Source organism: Schistocerca nitens, chromosome 11 (assembly GCF_023898315.1).
Source record: "Schistocerca nitens isolate TAMUIC-IGC-003100 chromosome 11, iqSchNite1.1, whole genome shotgun sequence".
Classification (NCBI taxonomy): Eukaryota; Metazoa; Arthropoda; class Insecta; order Orthoptera; family Acrididae; genus Schistocerca; species Schistocerca nitens.
Window position 1 is genome coordinate 10,953,038 of NC_064624.1, and position 20,164 is coordinate 10,973,201.

General features: G+C 45.6%; 1 protein-coding gene across 1 annotated transcript; it reads right to left on the bottom strand.

Annotated features, from left to right (window-relative positions):
- Nucleotides 1-362: 362 nt before the first annotated feature.
- LOC126213344 (poly [ADP-ribose] polymerase tankyrase-1-like) lies at nucleotides 363-14,882 on the bottom strand. The gene is made up of 3 exons (XM_049941042.1): nucleotides 14,403-14,882; nucleotides 7,716-7,841; nucleotides 363-858 (listed from the first exon to the last, which is right to left on the bottom strand). Exons 1-3 carry the CDS (start codon nucleotides 14,810-14,812, stop codon nucleotides 363-365), a joined length of 1,032 nt encoding a protein of 343 aa, XP_049796999.1. The 5' UTR covers nucleotides 14,813-14,882.
- Nucleotides 14,883-20,164: the final 5,282 nt, after the last annotated feature.

The following is a 20,164-nucleotide window of genomic DNA, read 5'->3' on the forward strand; positions in this document are numbered from 1 at the left end:
GACGTTTTGAAGTGCAGGCGGTCGTGATAGATGTCGGCTGTGTTCTTGTAAGTTTCTTGCATATGTTGTACCCCGTGAGGAAGACAATCTTGAGAGAGACAAGTGGTGCTTAGTAATAGTGGAGTGTTTTTCAGTTGTTACTCAGCTTTTGCAAAAACTGATCGTGAAGTATTTTACAGACTGAAGGGCTCCTCACGTTAGTTTACAGGTATCTCTCGTCGTTGTCACGGTGTTACCGGAGTTGTCATACACAGCACAAAATGGTATGTACAAATAAATGAACAAAGGATTGATTTTTGTGTTCTTTATTTGAAAGACCAACACATATGATGCAAGTGATTGTGCTTCCTGAATGCCGTATGTCAGCGTTGTGTCAGCATATCCACCAGCTCCTGGTCGTCATTCTCCCTGTCGAGGTCCAGGGGGGTCCTGCCATACACATCCCGGGCCCCCCTGTCCGCCCCCGCCAGGAGGAGCTCAGCCGCCGCCTCTGCGCTGCCCCCCGCTACCGCCGAGTGCAGCGGCGTCTCCCCCCACCGATCCCTGGCGTTGGGGTCAGCAGAGGCGCCGACCAGCAGCCGCACCACACCAGCGTGGCCGTTCTCTGCAGCCCAGTGCAGGGGCGTCCTCTGCCCCGAGCCGTCCCTGGCGTCGACCTCCGCGCCGGCGCCGACGAGGCAGCTGGCCGCCGCCTCGTGACCCCCGTCTGCTGCCACGTGCAGGGCGGTATAGTCGCCCCCACACTCCTCCCTCGCCCCCACGTCCGCCCCCGCCGCCAGCAACTCGCGCAGCTGCTCCACCGCGCCCTGCTCGGCCGCCTCTATCAGCCTCCTCCCTCTCTCCTGTTGAGAGAGGCTCCTGCACAAAACATCGACACTCTCTCACTCTACTACACAGACACACACACACACACAGAGACACAGCGAATGAAAGAAACAGTCACAGACGCGAAACTTCCAGCAGCCCTCAATACACTTCTCCCCAGCCACGAGTTACAAATCTAGAAATCTCCCGTCTACGATACAGATCAACCAGCGTATCACAGACACATACCAGTATCCCACTATCGAAATCTGCTGCCACTTCCCGTTAAAAATTGGTGCACTCCATGTCATTACTAACTGAGTTGTAACTTTTTCTCCTAATTCACTCCAAAGAGTCACCTCTTGTGACCTCAGCATCCTGTTGGTAACCGATCTCTGAGCTTCAGAGAAACACACCTCCAATGCTAGTTTCCCTTTACAGCAATCCCTTCCGACACTTGGGAAGGAAACACAGGCAACTAATGACATCTCTAAGTACAGAAATACAACTTCCTCGTCTGTTAACAAAACGTAGGTCGCCACACGGACAATATTATTGAAAGCGAGAGCCGTGATTATTTGATCCACTACTGCGTTTATGTATTACTCTACATAAATGTTGTCTTCATCAAAACATTCTTTATTACATGTGAATAGTATTCTTCCAGAGTTTGTTACGCTTCCTCATACAATTCTGGAAGTTTTGCTGTGATACCCTGTAGTTCTCTCAGCGATGCATTTCAAATCTCATCTGTCTATGAAAACGACAGCCCTTTACGGTTCGTCGTAATTTTTAGGAACAAAATTTCACATCGGGTGATCGTGTAGCCAAGGGCGTCACCACAGTATGGTTTTTAGCCAAACACTCACGAACACTCAACGAACTCTAAGCAGATGCGTTATCGCAGTGCAGGAATCATCAACTGTTCCGCCACAAATCTGGAGGGTTTTTTTTTTTTTTTTCGGATTGCGTCATGCCGCTGGCGTTGAGTTTGTAGGTTTTACTGCTTGCTGACCGTTTCACCTTGTGACAGGACTTTGTGCTGCACCGAACTGTTGACGTGGAAGAAACATTTACACCAGTCATAAACACTTCCCGTACTGACAGTAGATTCGACAAAAGCAATATCTAATGTCTCTAAAAGGTTGATGACTTTCACTGCGTTCTCATAGCCAAATTTAATACAAACGCGATAATCCGCTTTTACATTAAACAAATATGGTCCAAATGGCTCTGAGCACTATGGGACTCAACTGCTGTGGTCATAAGTCCCCTAGAACTTAGAACTACTTAAATCTAACTAACCTAAGGACATCACACACATCCATGCCCGAGGCAGGATTCGAACTTGCGACCGTAGCGGTCGTGCGGTTCCAGACTGCAGCGCCTAGAACCGCTCGGACACTCCGGCCGGCATTAAACAAATAATCGCCAATTCTACTAACACACCAATAACCTTTCCAAGATGTGACCACAGAGTAAATATCCCATTTCCCTGGTGGAGACATACATTTCAGACATGTTTACCTACACAACGACAAAAAAGTCTTGCGAATCTCAGTTATAAGAAACGCAAAATTGCGAATTCCCCGTTTCTTTTGAGTACTACTCGTGTTGCAAGAGCTTTCGCGTTTCAGAGCACCCCATCGAAGGAAAGGCTTAAATTCTCCAGTACAGCTGCACTATCTGTTGTTTAAAAACCGTACCGGACGGAATGTATGCGCGAATAATGGATGAAGTTGTACACTAACACGCATTCACACGAACAGGCATCCGCTTTTATATTTCAAACAGATACGGGAACGCTGACATTAGACTCTTGTTCCCGTGTTAGTGCAATTCACTCCACAATGTCGTGTTTTTCTGGACAGGGCAGTCGCCGAGGTGGGAGTGGGCGCCGCCAGGCTGTGTGGCCAGACTGGGTCGCCGGGACAGCACTGTGGAGCGGAGAGGGCGCACGACTTGACGGACACACTGTACCGCGTCCAGGGCAGAGGGCGGCCAGGGCAGGCGACCCTCACAAGCGACGCCCCTACCGCCTGTCAGCGACTGTGCAACACATTTCAGTATGTGCTCAAAGTATTTAAATAAAGTGTATTCTGTCTACGTACAATTTCGAGTAGTTTGTAATTTCGACCTGAGACCAGGTGTTTCACCGTCAGGAAGCAACCGCGTGCCTTCAGGCTGAGACCAGGTCGAATGTTAGGCTGAGCCGACAGCCGTGTCTGCAGACGCAGGCGGCTGCGGCGTGGCGCACGCGAGCTGCAGGAAGGGCCGAGCGTCGGCCGGGCTGCCCCCTCTACTCGGCTGGCTCGCCTGCAAGGGCTGCCGCCGTCTTCTCTGATGGCCGCACGGCCGCAATTGACAGACTTCGGCTGCGGAACGGCAGTCGGCGCTACACCAGGATATTTTTAAAAATATGTAGTATGCAATACATCGATATTTATTACAATATCGATACCGAGTCTCGATTTCTTGAAAAAGGTGTGTGTCGGCGGACAAAATATCGGGACACTCCTGCGTATAAAAATATCGGCTGCATATTGTAAATATACTGCTGGTTGTAGAGTTGTAGAACTATCGACTTATTATTACATGTTCTGTACATCAACAAGCTATACAGCGTGTATACGTGCACAAGGAAAAAAAAATCCCGCATTTTTCCTGGATTCCCCGGTTAAAAATACACTTTCTCCCGGATCAAAATACACTTTTTCCGTGTTAAGCGACACTATACTCTTCCTCGGCACTGTAGAACTCAACTATTCTCTGACTGTTATACCTACGTAAAATTTCCCAGCCCTTTAGAAAACTAAACTCGGTGAGGAAAAAACGTTTTGCAAGACCTTTGATGTCGTCCATATGTTCCTATTATGGACGTATGAATTCAGATTCCCCCAGACACCGCAAGTTACTTTCCGATGCATTGAAATCGAGATTGCGGTGAGCTTTTGTAAGCCAGCCATAGCTCAAGTCACGTGATCTCGCCAGGTGATCACAGCACACGACAAGTGATGTGGTCGGCCAACAGCAACATCACTCGTTAAGTAGCGTTAAGACACAAATAAGAAAAGTTGATGTTTAAATTAATATACACAGCATTCACATACAATATTGGTCTCAAAGATTAATAAGCTGCAAGAGAAGCTAAGGCTGCACATACAATGTTGATGATCTGTGCGCGTGTTACACTTTAAGACACGTCACGCTAAAGTGATTGTAGAACTTTTAATAACGACCTAAATGTCTCATCTTCTGGGCTCGAAATTCCTCTAAATGGCCCGTCACCGAAGAGTTCATTTTTAAATGAGAGTCAAACGCTCTGTCATTTAATAAATCCATCGTACGTTCTCGCACATAGTTCATCTTGCGTAAAAGGAAATTTACGCTGTACGTTTTTCAAACCACCATTCTCAGTATTTTCCTGCGACCTGTTAGAAATATGAGGTTCGTTTCAGCAGTTGACAGAGAGCGCCAGGTGGAAGGAGTCACCGCGCTTGCGCAGCTACCATGACGCAGGAGGCCCTCATGTTCGTACGTGTAAAACTCTGAAACATCTTACATTATGCCATAAAAGAAACAAGACATCAGAGGATTACTTCAAAAGCATCCGGATTTCGTGCACCGCACTAAAATGCACAATTCGGCTTAAAGTGCACATTCCTAAGTCGAGATTCCGATGTAAATTTTCTTGCAGCACCAGTACTGCATTACATCATGTTTGGTTCTTTATTATGGTATAATGCCATAAGTGCACCTGATGCGCAGCGAACAGTTGAAACTAGGCAATAGTGTGAAATTAAACACTTTGTTTCAAATAAACTCACTGCCTCAGCGCGAAAGATTAATAAAAGCCACTTCTCTTTAGCGAAAAATAACTTCATTCTTCTGCAAGGCGATTAATGGTTGACTGTCAAAAGTGGAAATAAAATCTGAAACTGACAACATATTTTAGCCTTCCTTAATTATGCGAACGTATTTTAATTCAGTTGATAGGTCCCGGTGACAAAAATCCGTTTTGTTTTAATTTAACATGAGAGCAATAAACGAAGAGGAAACAGTAAAACCGCTGAACGTACACACAGGCCACGTGGGGGCGACCCACCCGCCCGCCACAGCTGGGGCTGCTCTCTGCACCAGCCCCGGGTCCACCACATCTCCCAAGGGCGGCGGCGTCAGATGGCGGCTCCCAGCCACACTTCTGTAACCACAACAGGGAGCACGGACTGCTCACACGCCACTCGACTGCGCATGCGCGAGAGGCCGCCCGCAACTGTTCAGACGAATCGAATTCAAACAGTTGTCACGTCGAGGCAATTTGTTGTAATCGATCACTGCATAGTCTTCCTAAAGCCTTTGACATACTTTGCTGTTGGCAGAAGCTTGTATGAGCACTGTGTTTTCTTGTTCTATGAGGCGCATTTCCTTCGCAACTAAAGTTTTATTTTCGTTTCTTTTCTGTCGTTCATGTTTTGTTGCTGAAGTATTATTCTGCAGTGACAGGGTACAGTAATATCCTTTGTTATAGTATTGGTTCTCACCAACCGAAGTCACAAAAATTTAACTCAAAACTGAAACGGTGAAAAGTTGCCGCAATTCTAAACAATTCCCGGGTTTTGCCCGGATCTCCCGGGTCGTATACACCCTGAGCTAGCAGCCTGCCTATCCCCTTTACAGCGAGAGTTTAAAACGTTGGACGTTCAGGCATACCGATAAACACTTTGCTAAAAACGGTACCTGCACGCAGGTGGCACAATGAAAGGCGCCTGACGGGTCCATCGTGGTGTTTCGTCACACAGCGGGTTTGTCCGGAACACTTCATGCCCGCTTCCCTGCTTTTCCATTTCTGCAAAGGCCAGGGACCTACCACGCCACGTTAAACCCTGGCCACGCCCTGCCACTGGGAGGACACTGTTTCCGATAAGGCTGTAATTACTCTCATTAGTTTTACCCTCGACAATAATAGTAGTGTAAATCCAGTAGTAGCTGTGAGTAGCTTTCACTATTGGTGTGTAAGCTGAGCTTCACTCCTCTGCAGTCAGAATTGTTATTCCGTGGTGCTATTTTGCCACTTGCCCACAGTGATACTGTACAGAGTGTGAAGAGGCTGTTTCCCGTGTAAGAAGTTAATGTACCTGAAGTTCGCACATTTATGGAGCTATGCAGGTGGGAGTGGCACACAGTCAGGCTGTGTTTCCATCAATGGCAGCTGACAATCGCTATATATCCGACAAACGTGTCAATGTATGAAAACAAACCGTCGTTATAATATAGTGAACTAGGGGGAAAAAAAAGCAAATCATTAAGGCAGCCTGGTAGGGTTCTGGGCGGTGCAACACCGAGACGTTATCACAGACGGTTCCGGTAGACAGAACGATGCAACCCTTGCTTCACTAATAGAATAACGAAACTGGATTGTAACAATACGAGGCCGGTGGTTCGATCACAAGTAGATCCACACGCTGTACGTGTCTACAGCTGACCACGATATGTAACCGAGCCACGAAATCCGTGAATCTCCGTATAGGGGGAGCAATCTGTTTTTTAAAGTAAGTGCATATATTTAAGTTACAGCATTTATTGTGCACCTACTTTCCCACTTGAAACTTACGACACTCCTCTATTCTACTGCGTCTTGCTGCATTCTGCTCTGATCAGTTTCAAATGGCATGCTGAATAGTCGCAATGTTGCTAGTCCTAGTCCTGTGCAGATGTTATTCTGGTACATCGAGCACCTTCTTCAAGTTCAAAACCAGCTATGTCAGTGGAGCCTCAGTGAAGCCATCTTGTAAACCTTTCGGTTGGCTGTAAGGCATACTTTTTTATAAAGCCAACTATGTATGTCCACTAGCATCGGTCGCTGATTCCAAACAAGCGAGATGAATATTAGGAAGTTGTTAAGGAAAAAACTGCTCTGCGCTGACTGGAGATACTGTGCTCGAGACGCCCGGCAGATGCCACCAGCTGCAGGGCGTGGTTTAAGACGGGCGGGGTGTGCAGTGCTGCACACGCCTCCACCCTGCCACGCCCACAGCAGAGCTGACCTCGTTTCCCGCCTATCGTCGACGGGCACCGCAGCCGCCAACCCACCTGAGCGTGCCTTCACCCCTGACTCCAACTTTCATTGTGGCTGATGTTTTCTGAATTTCTTCATTTCTAAACGCTACTACCAGAGCTTTAATTTGCATTAAGATCATCAGTGGCTGCTATGTACGAAAGTTGTGTTGTTGTGGTCTTCAGTCCAGAGGCTGGTTTGATGCAGTTCTCCATGCTACTATATCCCAGTCCCTACTGCAACCTACATCCTCCTCCATCTGCTTAGTGTACTCATCTCTTGGTCTCCCTCTTCGACATTTACCCTCCGCGGTGCCCTCCAGTACTGAACTGGTGATCACCTGAGGCCTCAGAAAATGCCCTACAATACGAAAGTATCCATCCAGGAAAGTCATCTCAAGCAAATTCGAAAAATATTTGAGGACACGCACTAAACAAGCCATATCAACACCCTCTGCTGTTAACAGCCGGTTTTGAGCCCTCTTACTTCTAATTCTGCTTACTCTTACTTTATCACTGTTTTTTCTTTTCTTTTGGGCCTGTGCATACACCTGTATACGCAACGATTCATTAATGCATCCTCTAGGTTACGTGAATGCCGATGCACTGAAACCCTGGCTTCACACCCATTTCCTTCACGAGTAATTTGTAGCACGCATAAAGACCATCGAAAGTGGCAACTACACTAAACACACCGCAAAGCAAGGAAATAATTTTTCCTGATAACTGTAACCTGGGTGCCATTTAACATTTTAAAAACTTTGAAATTCGATTTCTTCGTTAGTATAACGTTTGGTTGACACGGCAGTAATTGTTGGCGTGAGGGTACAAGTCGCGGACTTGCAGCGGCCACTCACCGCAGGCGGGAGACGGCGGCGCTGTCGGGCGGCGGGGGAGATCGGCGGGCGGCGGGGGTGGCGGGGGCGGCGGCGGTGGTCCGGCTGCTGCCGCTGGGCGGCCGGTCGGCGGGGGCGGCCGGCGCGCTGCAAAACAAGAGGCGTGGCTGGAGGCGGCGGACACCGAACTGGACACAAGAGCCCGGCCGCAGGGGCCAGCAGCTCTGCCTCAGTCACACAACACCTGTCGAGCACAGCCTGGCAAGCAGTTCAAGTCGGCTGGCTTGTGAGGTTGGTTGAAACCTAATGTATGGAGGCTCAATGATGTCACTGAAGACATAGAGAGAGAGAGAGAGAGAGAGAGAGAGAGAGAGAGAGAGAGAGAGAAGGGGGGGGGAGGAGATAGAGAAGATATAATCTGGTACCAACTTACATACAGGAGTTGTTTGATAGGCTGATATTTTGATGAACAGTGGATAACTACCATGCAATACGTTTGAGGCCTGAGGGAATGAAGAAGGCGATGACCAGGAACTACAACAGCTATACTGCAAACGTTACAATGAGTGGTTTCAAAATTTGCTTCTCAGTTAAGCAGACAAAATCATACAGGCATGTAATGTCTCTATAATTCGATTTCTTGAAAAAGACAGCAAGGGTTATGTGTTTCTGACTCAAACATTATCCTCCATTTTAAACTGGACAAGAAAGACTGAGATTGAGAAGATTACACTACAGGCTGCTGTTACAAGAAAAAGTGGGTCAGGCAGTACAGGCAACATTGCCTCACAGGCAATGTTTACAACTTGTCAAGTAATTGCATACACATTCCAAAAAATTTGAAAAATAAAGGAGACAGCCTTGTATGAAGCATATGTATCTGAGAGACAGAGACTGACGAATAGGAGTCGGATCTAACCGTCACATCAGTACTGACATTGTAGAAGATGCTTCAGACTCAAACAGATCCATAGGCAACGTAATCTGGCGTGTCCCAGTAGGAGCAAACTGGTGCATTCCACTGGACGGCCTCCGGCAGCGCCAGAGACGATTACAGATGTGACTGGAGGGCAGAGATTTGCCGCCTGCTCCTCCAGCATCCAGTACAGTGAGGTAACCAGTACCTGTGTGTTTCCTAGGAGGAGAGGCATGGCACATATTGCGGGTGATGGCTGAACAGAGACGAGAACACAATGTGACTGTAAGGCCCACCACTGTGTGTGACCATGCTGTCGTGCTGACTGGATAATTCTCTTGTCGTTCACTCACAATGTGCATGAGGAGCCCCTGTGCTCACAGCACCTTCTCTACTGGACGGCTGTAAAAAAATTTGTAAATTTTAGGAAAGATGTTATGGGATCCAACTGCTGAGGCCATCCGTCCCTACGCTTACACACTACTTTAACTTAAACTGAATTACGCTAAGGACAACACACACACACCTATGCCCAAGGGAGGACTCGAACCTCCAACAGGAGGGGGGTGAGGGGGGAGCCGCGCAGACCGTGACGAGGTGGCTCAGACCGCACTGCTACCCCACGTGGCGCCTGGAATCATTACCCTGCTGTTTGGAGCCCGGCGTCTAGAGGTATCGTCGTCCTAGATCCTGGGCTCGAACCCCGCCATTCACATTGTGAATAAAAATCATCAGCATTGGCAGCCGAAGGCTCCCGGCATAAAAGGTCACCCTCATTCAGCCAACAGCCTTGTCAAAGTGGGCGGAGGGGATCACGGAGGCTCAGGGCCCTGCCTTACCCTTTAGGTTAGTGGAAGATTCAGCAATCATAAGTGGCATGAGGATGCAGAAGGAAATGGAAACCACTTCATTAAAGATACACAAAGAGTATCAACAAGACATGTGGCCTGTAACTGAACACGTATCATGACGATCCTGCCAAGAGCTTCCCGACTACTCGCCATTCAGATACCTGCGACTGCCAAGAGTGACATGACCTGACAAAAAGATTGAATAACCAACCAAGGGATGACATTATACGAGTCCAGACGTGGAACGTGAGGAGTTAGAATGTGGTAGTAAAGCTGGAAAATAATACACTACTTCCCATTAAAATTGCTACACCAAGAAGAAATGCATATGATAAATGGGTATTCATTGGACAAATATATTATACTAGAACTGACATGTGATTACGTTTTCACGCAATTTGGCTGCATAGATCCTGAGAAATCAGTACCCAGAACAACCACCACTGGCCGTAGTGATGGCCTTGACACGCCTGGGCATTGAGTCAAACAGATCTCGGATGGCGTGTACAGGTACAGTTGCCCATGCAGCTTCAACACGATACCACATTTCATCAAGAGTAGTGACTGGCGTATTGTGACGAGCCAGTTGCTTGGCCACAATTACCAGACGTTTTCAATTGCTGGGAGTTCTGGAGAATGTGCTGGCCAGGGCAACACACTAACATTTTGTGTGTCCAGAAGGGCCCGTACAGGACCTGCAACATGTGGTCGTGCATTATCCTGCTGAAATGTAGGGTTTCACAGTGATCGAATGAAGGGTAGAGCCACGGGTCGTAACACATCTGCAATGTAACGTCCACTGTTCAAAGTGCCGTCAATGTGAACAAGAGGTGACCGAGACGTGTAACCAATGCCACCCCATACAATCACACCAGGTGATGGGAATGACAAATACATGCTTCCAATGTGTGTTCACCGCGATGTCACCAAACACGCATGCGACCATCACGATGCTGTAAACAAAACCTGGATTCATCCGAAAAAATGATGTTTTGCGATTTGTGTACCCAGGTTCGTCGTCGCGTACACCATTGCAGGTGCTCCTGTCTATGATGCAGTGTCAAGGGTAACCGCAGCCACGGTCTCCGAGCTGATAGTCCGTGCTGCTGCAAATTGTCATCGAACTGTTCGTGCAGATGTTTGTTGTCTTGCAAACGTCCCCATCTGTTGACTCAGGGATCGAGACGTGGCTGCACGATCCATTACAGCCACGCGGATAAGATGCCTGTCATCTCGACTGCTAGTGATATGAGGCCATTGGGATCCAGCACGGCGTTCCGTATTACCCTCCTGAACCCGTCGATTCCATATTCTGCTGACAGTCATGGGATCTCGACCAACGCGAGCAGTAATATCGCGATATGATAAACCGCATTCGCGATAGGCTACAATCCGACCTTTATCAAAGTCGGAAACGTGATGGCACGCATTTCTCTTCCTTACAGGAGGCATCACAACAACGTTTCATTAGGCAATGCCGGTCAACTGCTGTTTGTGTATGAGAAATCGGTTGGAAACTTTCCTCGTTATCAGCACGTTGTAGGTGTCGCCACAGGCGCAAACCTTGTGTGAATGCTCTGAAAAGCTAATCATTTGCATATCATAGCATCTTCTTCGTGTCTGTTAAATTTCGCATCTGTAGCATGTCATCTTCGTGGTGTAGCAATTTTAATGGCCAGTAGTGTAAATGCTAATGCTCAGTCTGCATATGGTTGTGGTCATTGAAGTGAAATGGAAAAAAGGCAAGGACTTCTGGTCAGATGAGAATAGGGTAATATCAACAGCAGCAGAAAATGGCGCAACAGGAGTAGGATCCATTATGAGCAGGAGGTTAGGGCAGACAGTGAGCTACTGTGAACATTTCAGTGATAGGGTTCTTCCCAACAGAATCGACAGCGAACTAACACCAGCGCCGACAACGATAGTTCAGGTATACGTGCAGACATCGCAAGTTGATGAAGATATAGAGAAACTATGTGAGGATACTAAACAGGTAATTCAGTATGTAAAGGAAGATGAAAATCTAATAGTCAGCAAAGGAAACAGTAGAAGAAAGGATTACAGGAGAATATAGACTTGGTATCAGGAATGAGAGAGGCGAAACACTAGTTGAGTTGTACAATAATTTGAGCTAGCAATAGAGAATACTTTGTTGAGGAATCACAAGAGGAGGAGGTACATTTGGAAAAGGACGTCAGATATGGGGAGATTTCAGTTACATAGCATTATCGTCACGTAGAGATACTGGAATTAGATACTGAACTGTAAGGCATACCCAGAAGCAGATACAGATGCAGATCACAATTTAGTAGTGATGAAGAGTACCCTGAAGTTTAAGAGACTAGCAAGGAAGAATCAGTGTGCAAAGAAGTGGGATATAGTAGTACTAAGGAATGAAGAGTGCTTTCAGTTCTCTGAGGCTATAGATACTGTGATAATGAACAGATCAGTAGGTACATGGTTGAAGAGGAGTTTATATCTCTAAAAACAATCACAGAAGCTGGAAAGAAAAACATAGGTACAAAGAAGCCAACTGTAAAGAAACCATGGGTAACCGAAGAAATGCTTCAGTTGATGAAAGTAGGAAGTACATAAATGTTCAGGGAAATTCAGGAATACAGACGTGCTACTCACTTAAGAATGAAATAAATAGGAAGTGTGTAGAAGCTAAGGCCATATAGCCACAGAAAAAGATGAAGAAATCGGAAAAGAAATGGTTGTTGGAAGTATTGGCTCAGCATAAGAGGAAAGTCAGAACAAACTTTGGTGAAATTAAAAGCAAAGGGGGTAACATTAAGAGTGGAACCGGAATTCCACTGTTAAATGTAGAGGAGATAGCAGACAGATGGAAAGAATACACTGAATGCTTGTATGGCGTGAAAGACTTGGCTGATGACGTAATAGAAGAAGAAACAGTAGTCGACATGGGAGAGATAGGTGATCCAGTATTAGAATCAGAATTTAAAAGAGCTATGGAAAATTCAATATCAAATAAGGCAGAAGGGATGAATAACATTCCATCAGAATTTCTAATATCCTTGGAGAAGTGGAAACAAAATAACTATTCACGTTCGAATGTGGAATGTACGAGTCTGGTGATACACCATCTGACTTTCAGAAAAAGATCAAGACAAGTATGAGAATTATTGCACCATCAGCTTAACAGCACATGCATCCAAGTTACTGACAAGAATAATATACCGGGTGATCAAAAAGTCAATATAAATTTGAAAACTGAATAAATCACGGAATAATGAAGATAGAGATGTACAAATTGACACACAGGCTTGGAATGACATGGGGTTTTTTTAGAACCAAAAAGATACAAAAGTTCAGAAAATGTCCGACAGATGACGCTTCAACTGATCAGAATAGCAGTAATTAGCACAACAAAGTAAGACAAAGCAAAGATGATGTTCTTTACAGGAAATGCCCAATATGTCCACCATAATTCCTCAGCAATAGCTGTAGTCGAGGAATTATGTTGTGAACAGCAGTGTAAAGCATGTCCGGAGCTATGGTGAGGCATTGTCGTCGGATGTGGTCTTTCAGCATCCCTAGAAATGTCTGTCTATCACGATAGACTTATGACTTCAGGTAACCCCAAAGCCAATAATCACACGGTCTGAGGTCTGGGGACCTGGGAGGCCAAACATGACGAAAGTGGTGGCTGAGCACATGATGATCACCAAACGACATGCGCAACTGATCTTTCAAGCGTCTGTGTTTTTTTTTTTTTTTTCCTAATAAAACACCATGTCATTCCAAGCATGTGTGTCAATTTTTCTCTCTCTCTCTTACATTATTCCGTGGTTTATTAAGTTTTCAAATTTATACTGACTTTTTGACCACCCGGTATATAAGACTGGAACAGGATATTGAAGTTCTGTCAGATGTCGGTTCAGGAAAGTTAAAAGCATCAGAGGGACAATTTTGATATGCTGTTGATAATGGAAGCACGACTGAAGAAAAATCAAGCCACGTTCATAGGATTTGCCGACCTGGAAAAAGCATTCGACAGTGTCAAATTGAGCAAGATGAATGAAACTCTGAGGAAATTAGGGGTAAGGTTTGGGAAAGACAGGAGAGATGCAATATTTACAACAATGAAGAGGGAACAATAAGACTGGGAAACGAATAACGAAGTGCTCGGATTAAAATGTGTGTAAAAGAGGGATGTAGTGTTTCTCTCTTACTGTTTAGTCTACACATCGAAGAAGCAATCAGGATGAAACGACATTAATGATAAGAACTGCTGATGAGGTTGCTTTCCTCAATGAAAGTGGGGAAGAATTACAGGGAATGAAATGAAAAAGCTAATGAATACGGAATATGGTTTGAGATGAAATTGAATAAAAATGAAAGTAATGGGAAGTAGCAGAAATGAGAACAGCGAGAAACTTAACGTCAGGGTTGATGGTCACAAAGTAATTGAAGTTGAGGAGTTCTGCTAACTAGGCAGCAAAATAACAGATGGAGGAAGGAGAACATCAAAAGCGGAGTAGCACAGGTAAAAATGGCATTTCTGGCTGAGAGAAGTCTACTAGTATCAAACATGGGCGTTAATGTGAGGAAGAAATTTGCGAGAATGTACGTCTGAGCACAGCACTGTATGGTAGTGAACATGGGACTGTGGGGAAACTGGAGCAGGAGAGAATGGAAGTATCTGAGAGTGTCTGATTTCTTTACTTGACGTAACTGCTGACAAAAGGAGTTCAATGTGGACCTTTAATAAACCAGTCGTGACAAGACAATTACGGCATCGTGAGCTGTCAGCGAATGGCATTCCATGCACAGGTACTGTACAGCACTGATACATCCGAGGTGATACGCTGACAAATATTTTAGTCTCAGAAATTCACACACACACACACACACACACACACACACACACACGTATGTTAGTGATAGACACAGAACAACATCTTGCCCCATGCTCACCTGGGTTCTGCTGGTGGCTCACCGAGCAGCCGACTCACTTCAATCAGATGCTCAGGGCAGCTACGCACAGCATCTGCCCAGCCCTGCGTCGCCATTACTTTATATTCGTGGGCCCTTATGAAGTGGACGGCGGCCGCAGTTAGGCTGGGGCACGAGTGCCTCACCGCCAGCACAGCGGCAGCCGCCGCCGTCTCCACCTCCAGCTGCGCCGCCACCTGCTGTTCGCAGGCGGCCTTCAGGGCTGACAGGCCGTATTTGTCGGCTGCCGTCAACAGCTCCCGGGCCGTGTCGGTCTGCTGGGGTGCCTCCAGGGTGTACATGTAAGACAGCAGCTGCCTGAGGACAGGGCCCCCCACGTCCGCCATTCTGACCTCGCCGCAGCTGGCCTCCAGCGTGTCGTGCTGGAACATGGCTCGGAACACGGGGCTCCTGGCGGCCAGGACCGCGCGGTGCGCCGCCAGCCGCGTCTCTCCCGCCACCAGCGTCACGACCGCGCCGTCGCCCGCGTCTAGCAGGGCGCCCAGGTCCACGGCCGCCGTCCTCTGAACCTCAGAAGCTGCCGACATGGCGGAAGGTCCTGAAACATGGCGCCACCGAGCCCACCTTACACGACACCCTCGACACTCGTACGACGCACGTGCAGACCTGTACAACAAGAGTCGGTAAATGTTGTCCACCAGTGATCCATTACCATGTCACAATATCCTGTCTGCGTAAAACTCTTCTAACAGCACAACTTTCCAGATTTCCCATACTGTTGCAGCACCCTGATTTTGGACAACATGTCCTCAGAAGGTGTGCAGACCTCATTCCCCAACTTCTTTCTACAGAGTAGGATTGCTCAATCACGATGTCTTTCGAAATGGAGATAGTAACTGTCCCAATCTCTCTAGTTATTTGGCGGCCAGGGTGGCCGTGCGGTTCTGGCGCTGCAGTCTGGAACCGCGGGACTGCTACGGTCGCAGGCTCGAATCCTGCCTCGGGCATGGGTGTGTGTGATGTCCTTAGGTTAGTTAGGTTTAAGTAGTTCTAAGTTCTAGGGGACTGATGACCTAAGATGTTGAGTCCCATAGTGCTCAGAGCCATTTGAACCATCTCTAGTTATTTACAGAAAGAATGACTTTACACTTCATATGTGTATTGTTCTGCTTTTTACAGCTATTTCTGCAAGTCTTGTAGGAGCTGCCTCACACAGTGGACAGACAATCTGCTACAACAGTTGGGGGTGACTTAATGGCAAACACTGCTACGGGGTTGCTGTGGCACCCAGACTGAATCCTCCGACATTTTGGACAGATTCCAAAACGACAACACCGAACCGTCAACTGGTGATCTCTTAGCAATTCGTAGAGAATTCTCTCTTCCAGTTAGCTGAGGCGTGCTATCATTTTGTTACTCATGTCTGGCAGCCACAATACAGGAAACTGTTGTCTTAACACCAACAGGTTTTCGTTTCTATTATTTCTCAATTACAAGTTCTGATTCTACAGATCAAACTGTCAGTTATAATCCACATTTGATGTTTATAATTTCTACTTTAGGTGTTAACGGTAGTCGTTTAAACTAGGGGGCAAATAATTGGGTATTATTTATTCCAGTTACTTTAACACCACAAATTCTTACTTTTCTCCCACTCACATTTATTGAGTCACTATCTCAGTGTATATGCTAATACATTAAACTATGCAACAGATGTCTCACTACTCACTTATTAACTTCAGGGTTGATATCTCATTATTTCATACTTTCTCACTGCTGTATTTCTTACCAACCTGCATTCTGACAGGGAATGCTGCACACACATTCTGAGAATCTTATTTTGCTATCATCCCCGGATATGTTTGAAACTGTGTTAGGCAAGCAAGAGGCAAATGTGCTAAAACGTATACTATGACCGCTGACATTCGAGAACAATTAGTCGAAAACTTTACGAGTAGCCCACACATTGTTTTGCAGTTTGATGAATCTACTGATGTTTCAGATCGTGTGCAATTTGTGCAGTTTGAAGCAGATTAAAGAATCACAGGAGATAATATTTTGTAAAGCACATCCTGCCAGCACTACTGGCTGGTGTTTGTATGACATGCAACTGCGAGATTGGACAAAATGTATCGCCATTTGTACTGAAAGTGGTAAAGCCGTCTCTGACAGGAGAAGCGGGCTCGTTGTGAAGTTAAATCAGGAAGGCCAAATGTATCATGGACACAGTACTTTCTCCACCAACAGGATCTGGCAGCCACAGTTTTACCTCCTGATCAGAAAGACGTGCTTAAAGAAAGTGATCAAAGCTCTGAAGTCAATTAAAGATAAAGTGTTGCAAACGACTGTTTAGAATCATCAGAATCTCCTCAGACTTGGTAGCTTCCCAAAGGAGAGGTATTGACGAATTCTGGAACTAGAAGCTGACTTTTAAGAACATTAAAACAAGATTCCAAATCTTTTTATTTGAATTATTTCTGTGATCCTGTTTCACTAGGGAAGTTAGTATTTCTCGCAGTTCATTTTAATCACCTAAATATTACAGAATACAGCCTCCAAGGGAGAGAAGAAAACGAATATAAGGCGAAGGATAAAATCGAAGCAGTCCTGGCTGAACTCCGTTTGAGGTCAACGTCTTTATGGAAGGCAGTGTTTCAGTCTGTCCCTGACTTTCAGAAGACTGTCAGAGAAGTGGGCCAGTTGGTGGTGAAAGTTCTCATTCCTTGCACGATGCACAGCTTGACTAACTTTGGAGAAAAACTAGTAATTTACTTTGCGGAACTGAGCTCTCAAGCTAATAGTGGGCATAGATTGATACGAAATCCTTTTGCAACTATGTCAGTACAACTGAGCGATCTGAACACGAAGATGACAAAACAGTCTTTGCTTTGGATATCATGCTTACAGCAAAATTTAATTCGTTACAGATTCACGTGTTCTGCATGAAGAGGAAAGATGAATATATCCACAGCTGGAGAGCGAAGCTTTAGAATTCTTAGTGCTATTCACGACTTCCTAGCTATACAAATTAGCACTTTTCAATGGTGAGCATGAAAACTAAGATCATAAATTGCCTTCCATTAGGAAACGAGTTGGTTACTTGTATCTCAAAAACAAAACCACAATTTGACGAATTATTAATAATTAGGTACGGCCTTCTCATGAAAATAATTATATTTTTATCGCAGTTTAGCACCTATAACCCTTGCTTACATTTACCTGGCGAAGCCACACACCCGTAACAGATGTTGCGAATGTCAACCTATGAATAAAAGCAGTAAAACCTGGTAAGTGTCAAGTATGATCTTAAATAATATAAATGAAAGACGGACATTATTCATCAGATTGCTCTTCACTGTTCATATATATTCGCTGAATGTACCACTATTGTTACTGACTTTGCTCTTGGTGGTACAGCTTACGCTATGCGGGAAGAAAATGACATGACGGAAAAGGTGGAAGAAGAACTTGTGTAATGTTTACATCTGTTATAATCAAATCATCAACTGCTAGAATTCTTCTGTCAGCATTTCAGTTATTCCATCACTGAAGTTGGACGAGCTTTTCGGTCTGCAAAATTACACTGTATAGAAGAAATAAATTGTGGAATCATATGTGAGGACAGGTTCTGTTAAGCAATTGGCGAAATTTTAGAGTCAAGTACCTGGACAGACGACTACCAGCAGAGAGAGAAATACAGAGCCTGTAAAAAAACAGGCGCACCTACGGCTCTGTGCAAAACGTGAAACGACGGAGAATTCCTTCAGCTGGCACACCCAGAAGTTACCGCAGACACTTGCTGAGTAATTGTTCAGAGCCCAAAGAGGTCTACACGTAAATTGTTCCAAAAGGTGCACTTGAGTAGGAGTTCCTGCCACATGTCGTGGATTCGCCTCTTTCCCGCAGCCGCTGCACTAGCCTGGCAAACGGAATTCGACGGATTCATCACACAATTTGGGAAGTACTCGTGGTACAGACGTTCAGCTTGTCTCTCATCACGACGAGCTCCACCGTAAATTAACAACGTATCGGTGCAGTGTGCGAACGTGTACTCGGCCATCCTGTTACCGCAGTGCAGCCCACCGTGATGTCGACTGACGCATCAGCAGCAAGCAGTGGAACGAGGTGGGTGGGAAGGGGAACAGAGGGAGCCACGTGACAGCGCGTCGTCGTACCAGTCGTGAACGAGGGTGGTAGGGGTGGGCAAGAAATCGCGTATTCTTATACGTCACAGTGACCGAGAACCCACTGTTATCACAGTAAAAACTTTACAGAATCTGGCTGCGATTTCAGTCGCAAGTAGCCTTCAACCTACAACGCCGTGTGCCATCTGTTGGCCTACTTTCGTACTTCTTCCTGTGAACCTCTCGTCCAGCTCCGATTTCGGTGAGAAGTCACAACTAGCAACTAAAACGCGCAGCCGACATTAGATGCCGCATGCCATCTGTTGCCCTGCGTCCGTACTTCGTCCTAAGAACCTGGTGTGTCACGATGTGGATATACTACGAGTATATGCTTACGGTGTAAGAGATCAGCTAAGAAGCTGATTAGCTCTGAGAAAAATTTTATGCTGCGTTGAGAACTGGTGCAGCCGACAAATCTGAAGACGGAATAAAGGTTGTGTTGACAGACCTATAGCGTATCCTGGAATTTTCGTTACATATTTAAACACACTCTTCACCAACTAGAATTGCAGGGAACTTTGAAAGACATAATGGATAAGGCTCCGACGAATATGTTGATGCGTATTACATATCTTGTACGTTACTTATAATGCAATCTTGTGTCTACTAACTAAGTTTTACCAAAACGTTTAACAACTATTTTGAAAAGACGAATATTTTTTTTCGAACAGTACAATACGTAGTTAAACTTTTGTCTGTATTTTCAAATACTACATTAACACTGTTTTCAAATATTGCACTAATACTGTTGCTAATGTCAGCTTTTAACTGCGAGATTCACTTGCACACCATCAACCTTCCCACGTAACCTACAGGTCTCACTGCCCCCACAGCGGACGTTCAAAGCAGGAGGGACGGACGGATTAGCGTCACACACTGCCGAGTCTGATTCAGTAAACACACGGCAGAAAATTTTGGGGTATGGGAAGGAAGATCAGAACGCAATTTTCTTAATTCACTCGGAATGTAGTTCACATTAATTTATCGTCCCTTTCAAATCACATAATGACTTCTCAATGACATAATGACTTCTCAATGACACAATGGACCAATGTTGATTTTTCACACCTATGTTATCAATTAAGGCTGTTATACGCTGCGAATTCTTCAAGGGTCGTTTTTAATCTGCACAATTATCTCTTCTAGGCGGGAATGGCTACATAGAGCAGTCAGTAATCCAAGGGGAAAATGCGTCTGGAAAGATCAGGAGGATTATTAAACTTTTATACTGCTACTAATTACTACCAACATAATTCACATTATACAACCGCTAATACCTCTGGGAACGAAAGCAGTCGAGTGTGGGGAGGTTTCACAGTTTGCGTAAACGATGCCCCGACGTTCGTTCACAAAGTTAGGAACTAACCTTACTTCTGACGAAGACGGTGTGGCAACTTTTCCAGTTGCGTTGTGACTGATATTTTGAATTGTTGCTATATTCAGAGACTGGCAATGTAGCTGAGATACTTTGTCGGAATCCGTATTGTAAACATGAACTATGGATGTATGTGTGGTATTTGTGTTATGATTCTCAGCATCGCACTATCGATATTTTCAGAATTGTTCGATTAATTTAAAACTGGAGCCAAAGGAAGAACA

What these genes read in the sequence shown, in the direction of transcription:
- LOC126213344 (XM_049941042.1), bottom strand. Translation starts at nt 14,812, where the DNA reads ATGTTCCAGCACGACACGCTGGAGGCCAGCTGCGGCGAGGTCAGAATG. An exon ending in GAGCCACCAGCAGAACCCAG is followed by an intron (nt 7,842 to 14,402) that starts GTGAGCATGGGG and finishes CTTGTTTTGCAG; the next exon opens with CGCGCCGGCCGCCCCCGCCG. An exon ending in GCCGCCGTCTCCCGCCTGCG is followed by an intron (nt 859 to 7,715) that starts GTGAGTGGCCGC and finishes TGTTTTGTGCAG; the next exon opens with GAGCCTCTCTCAACAGGAGA.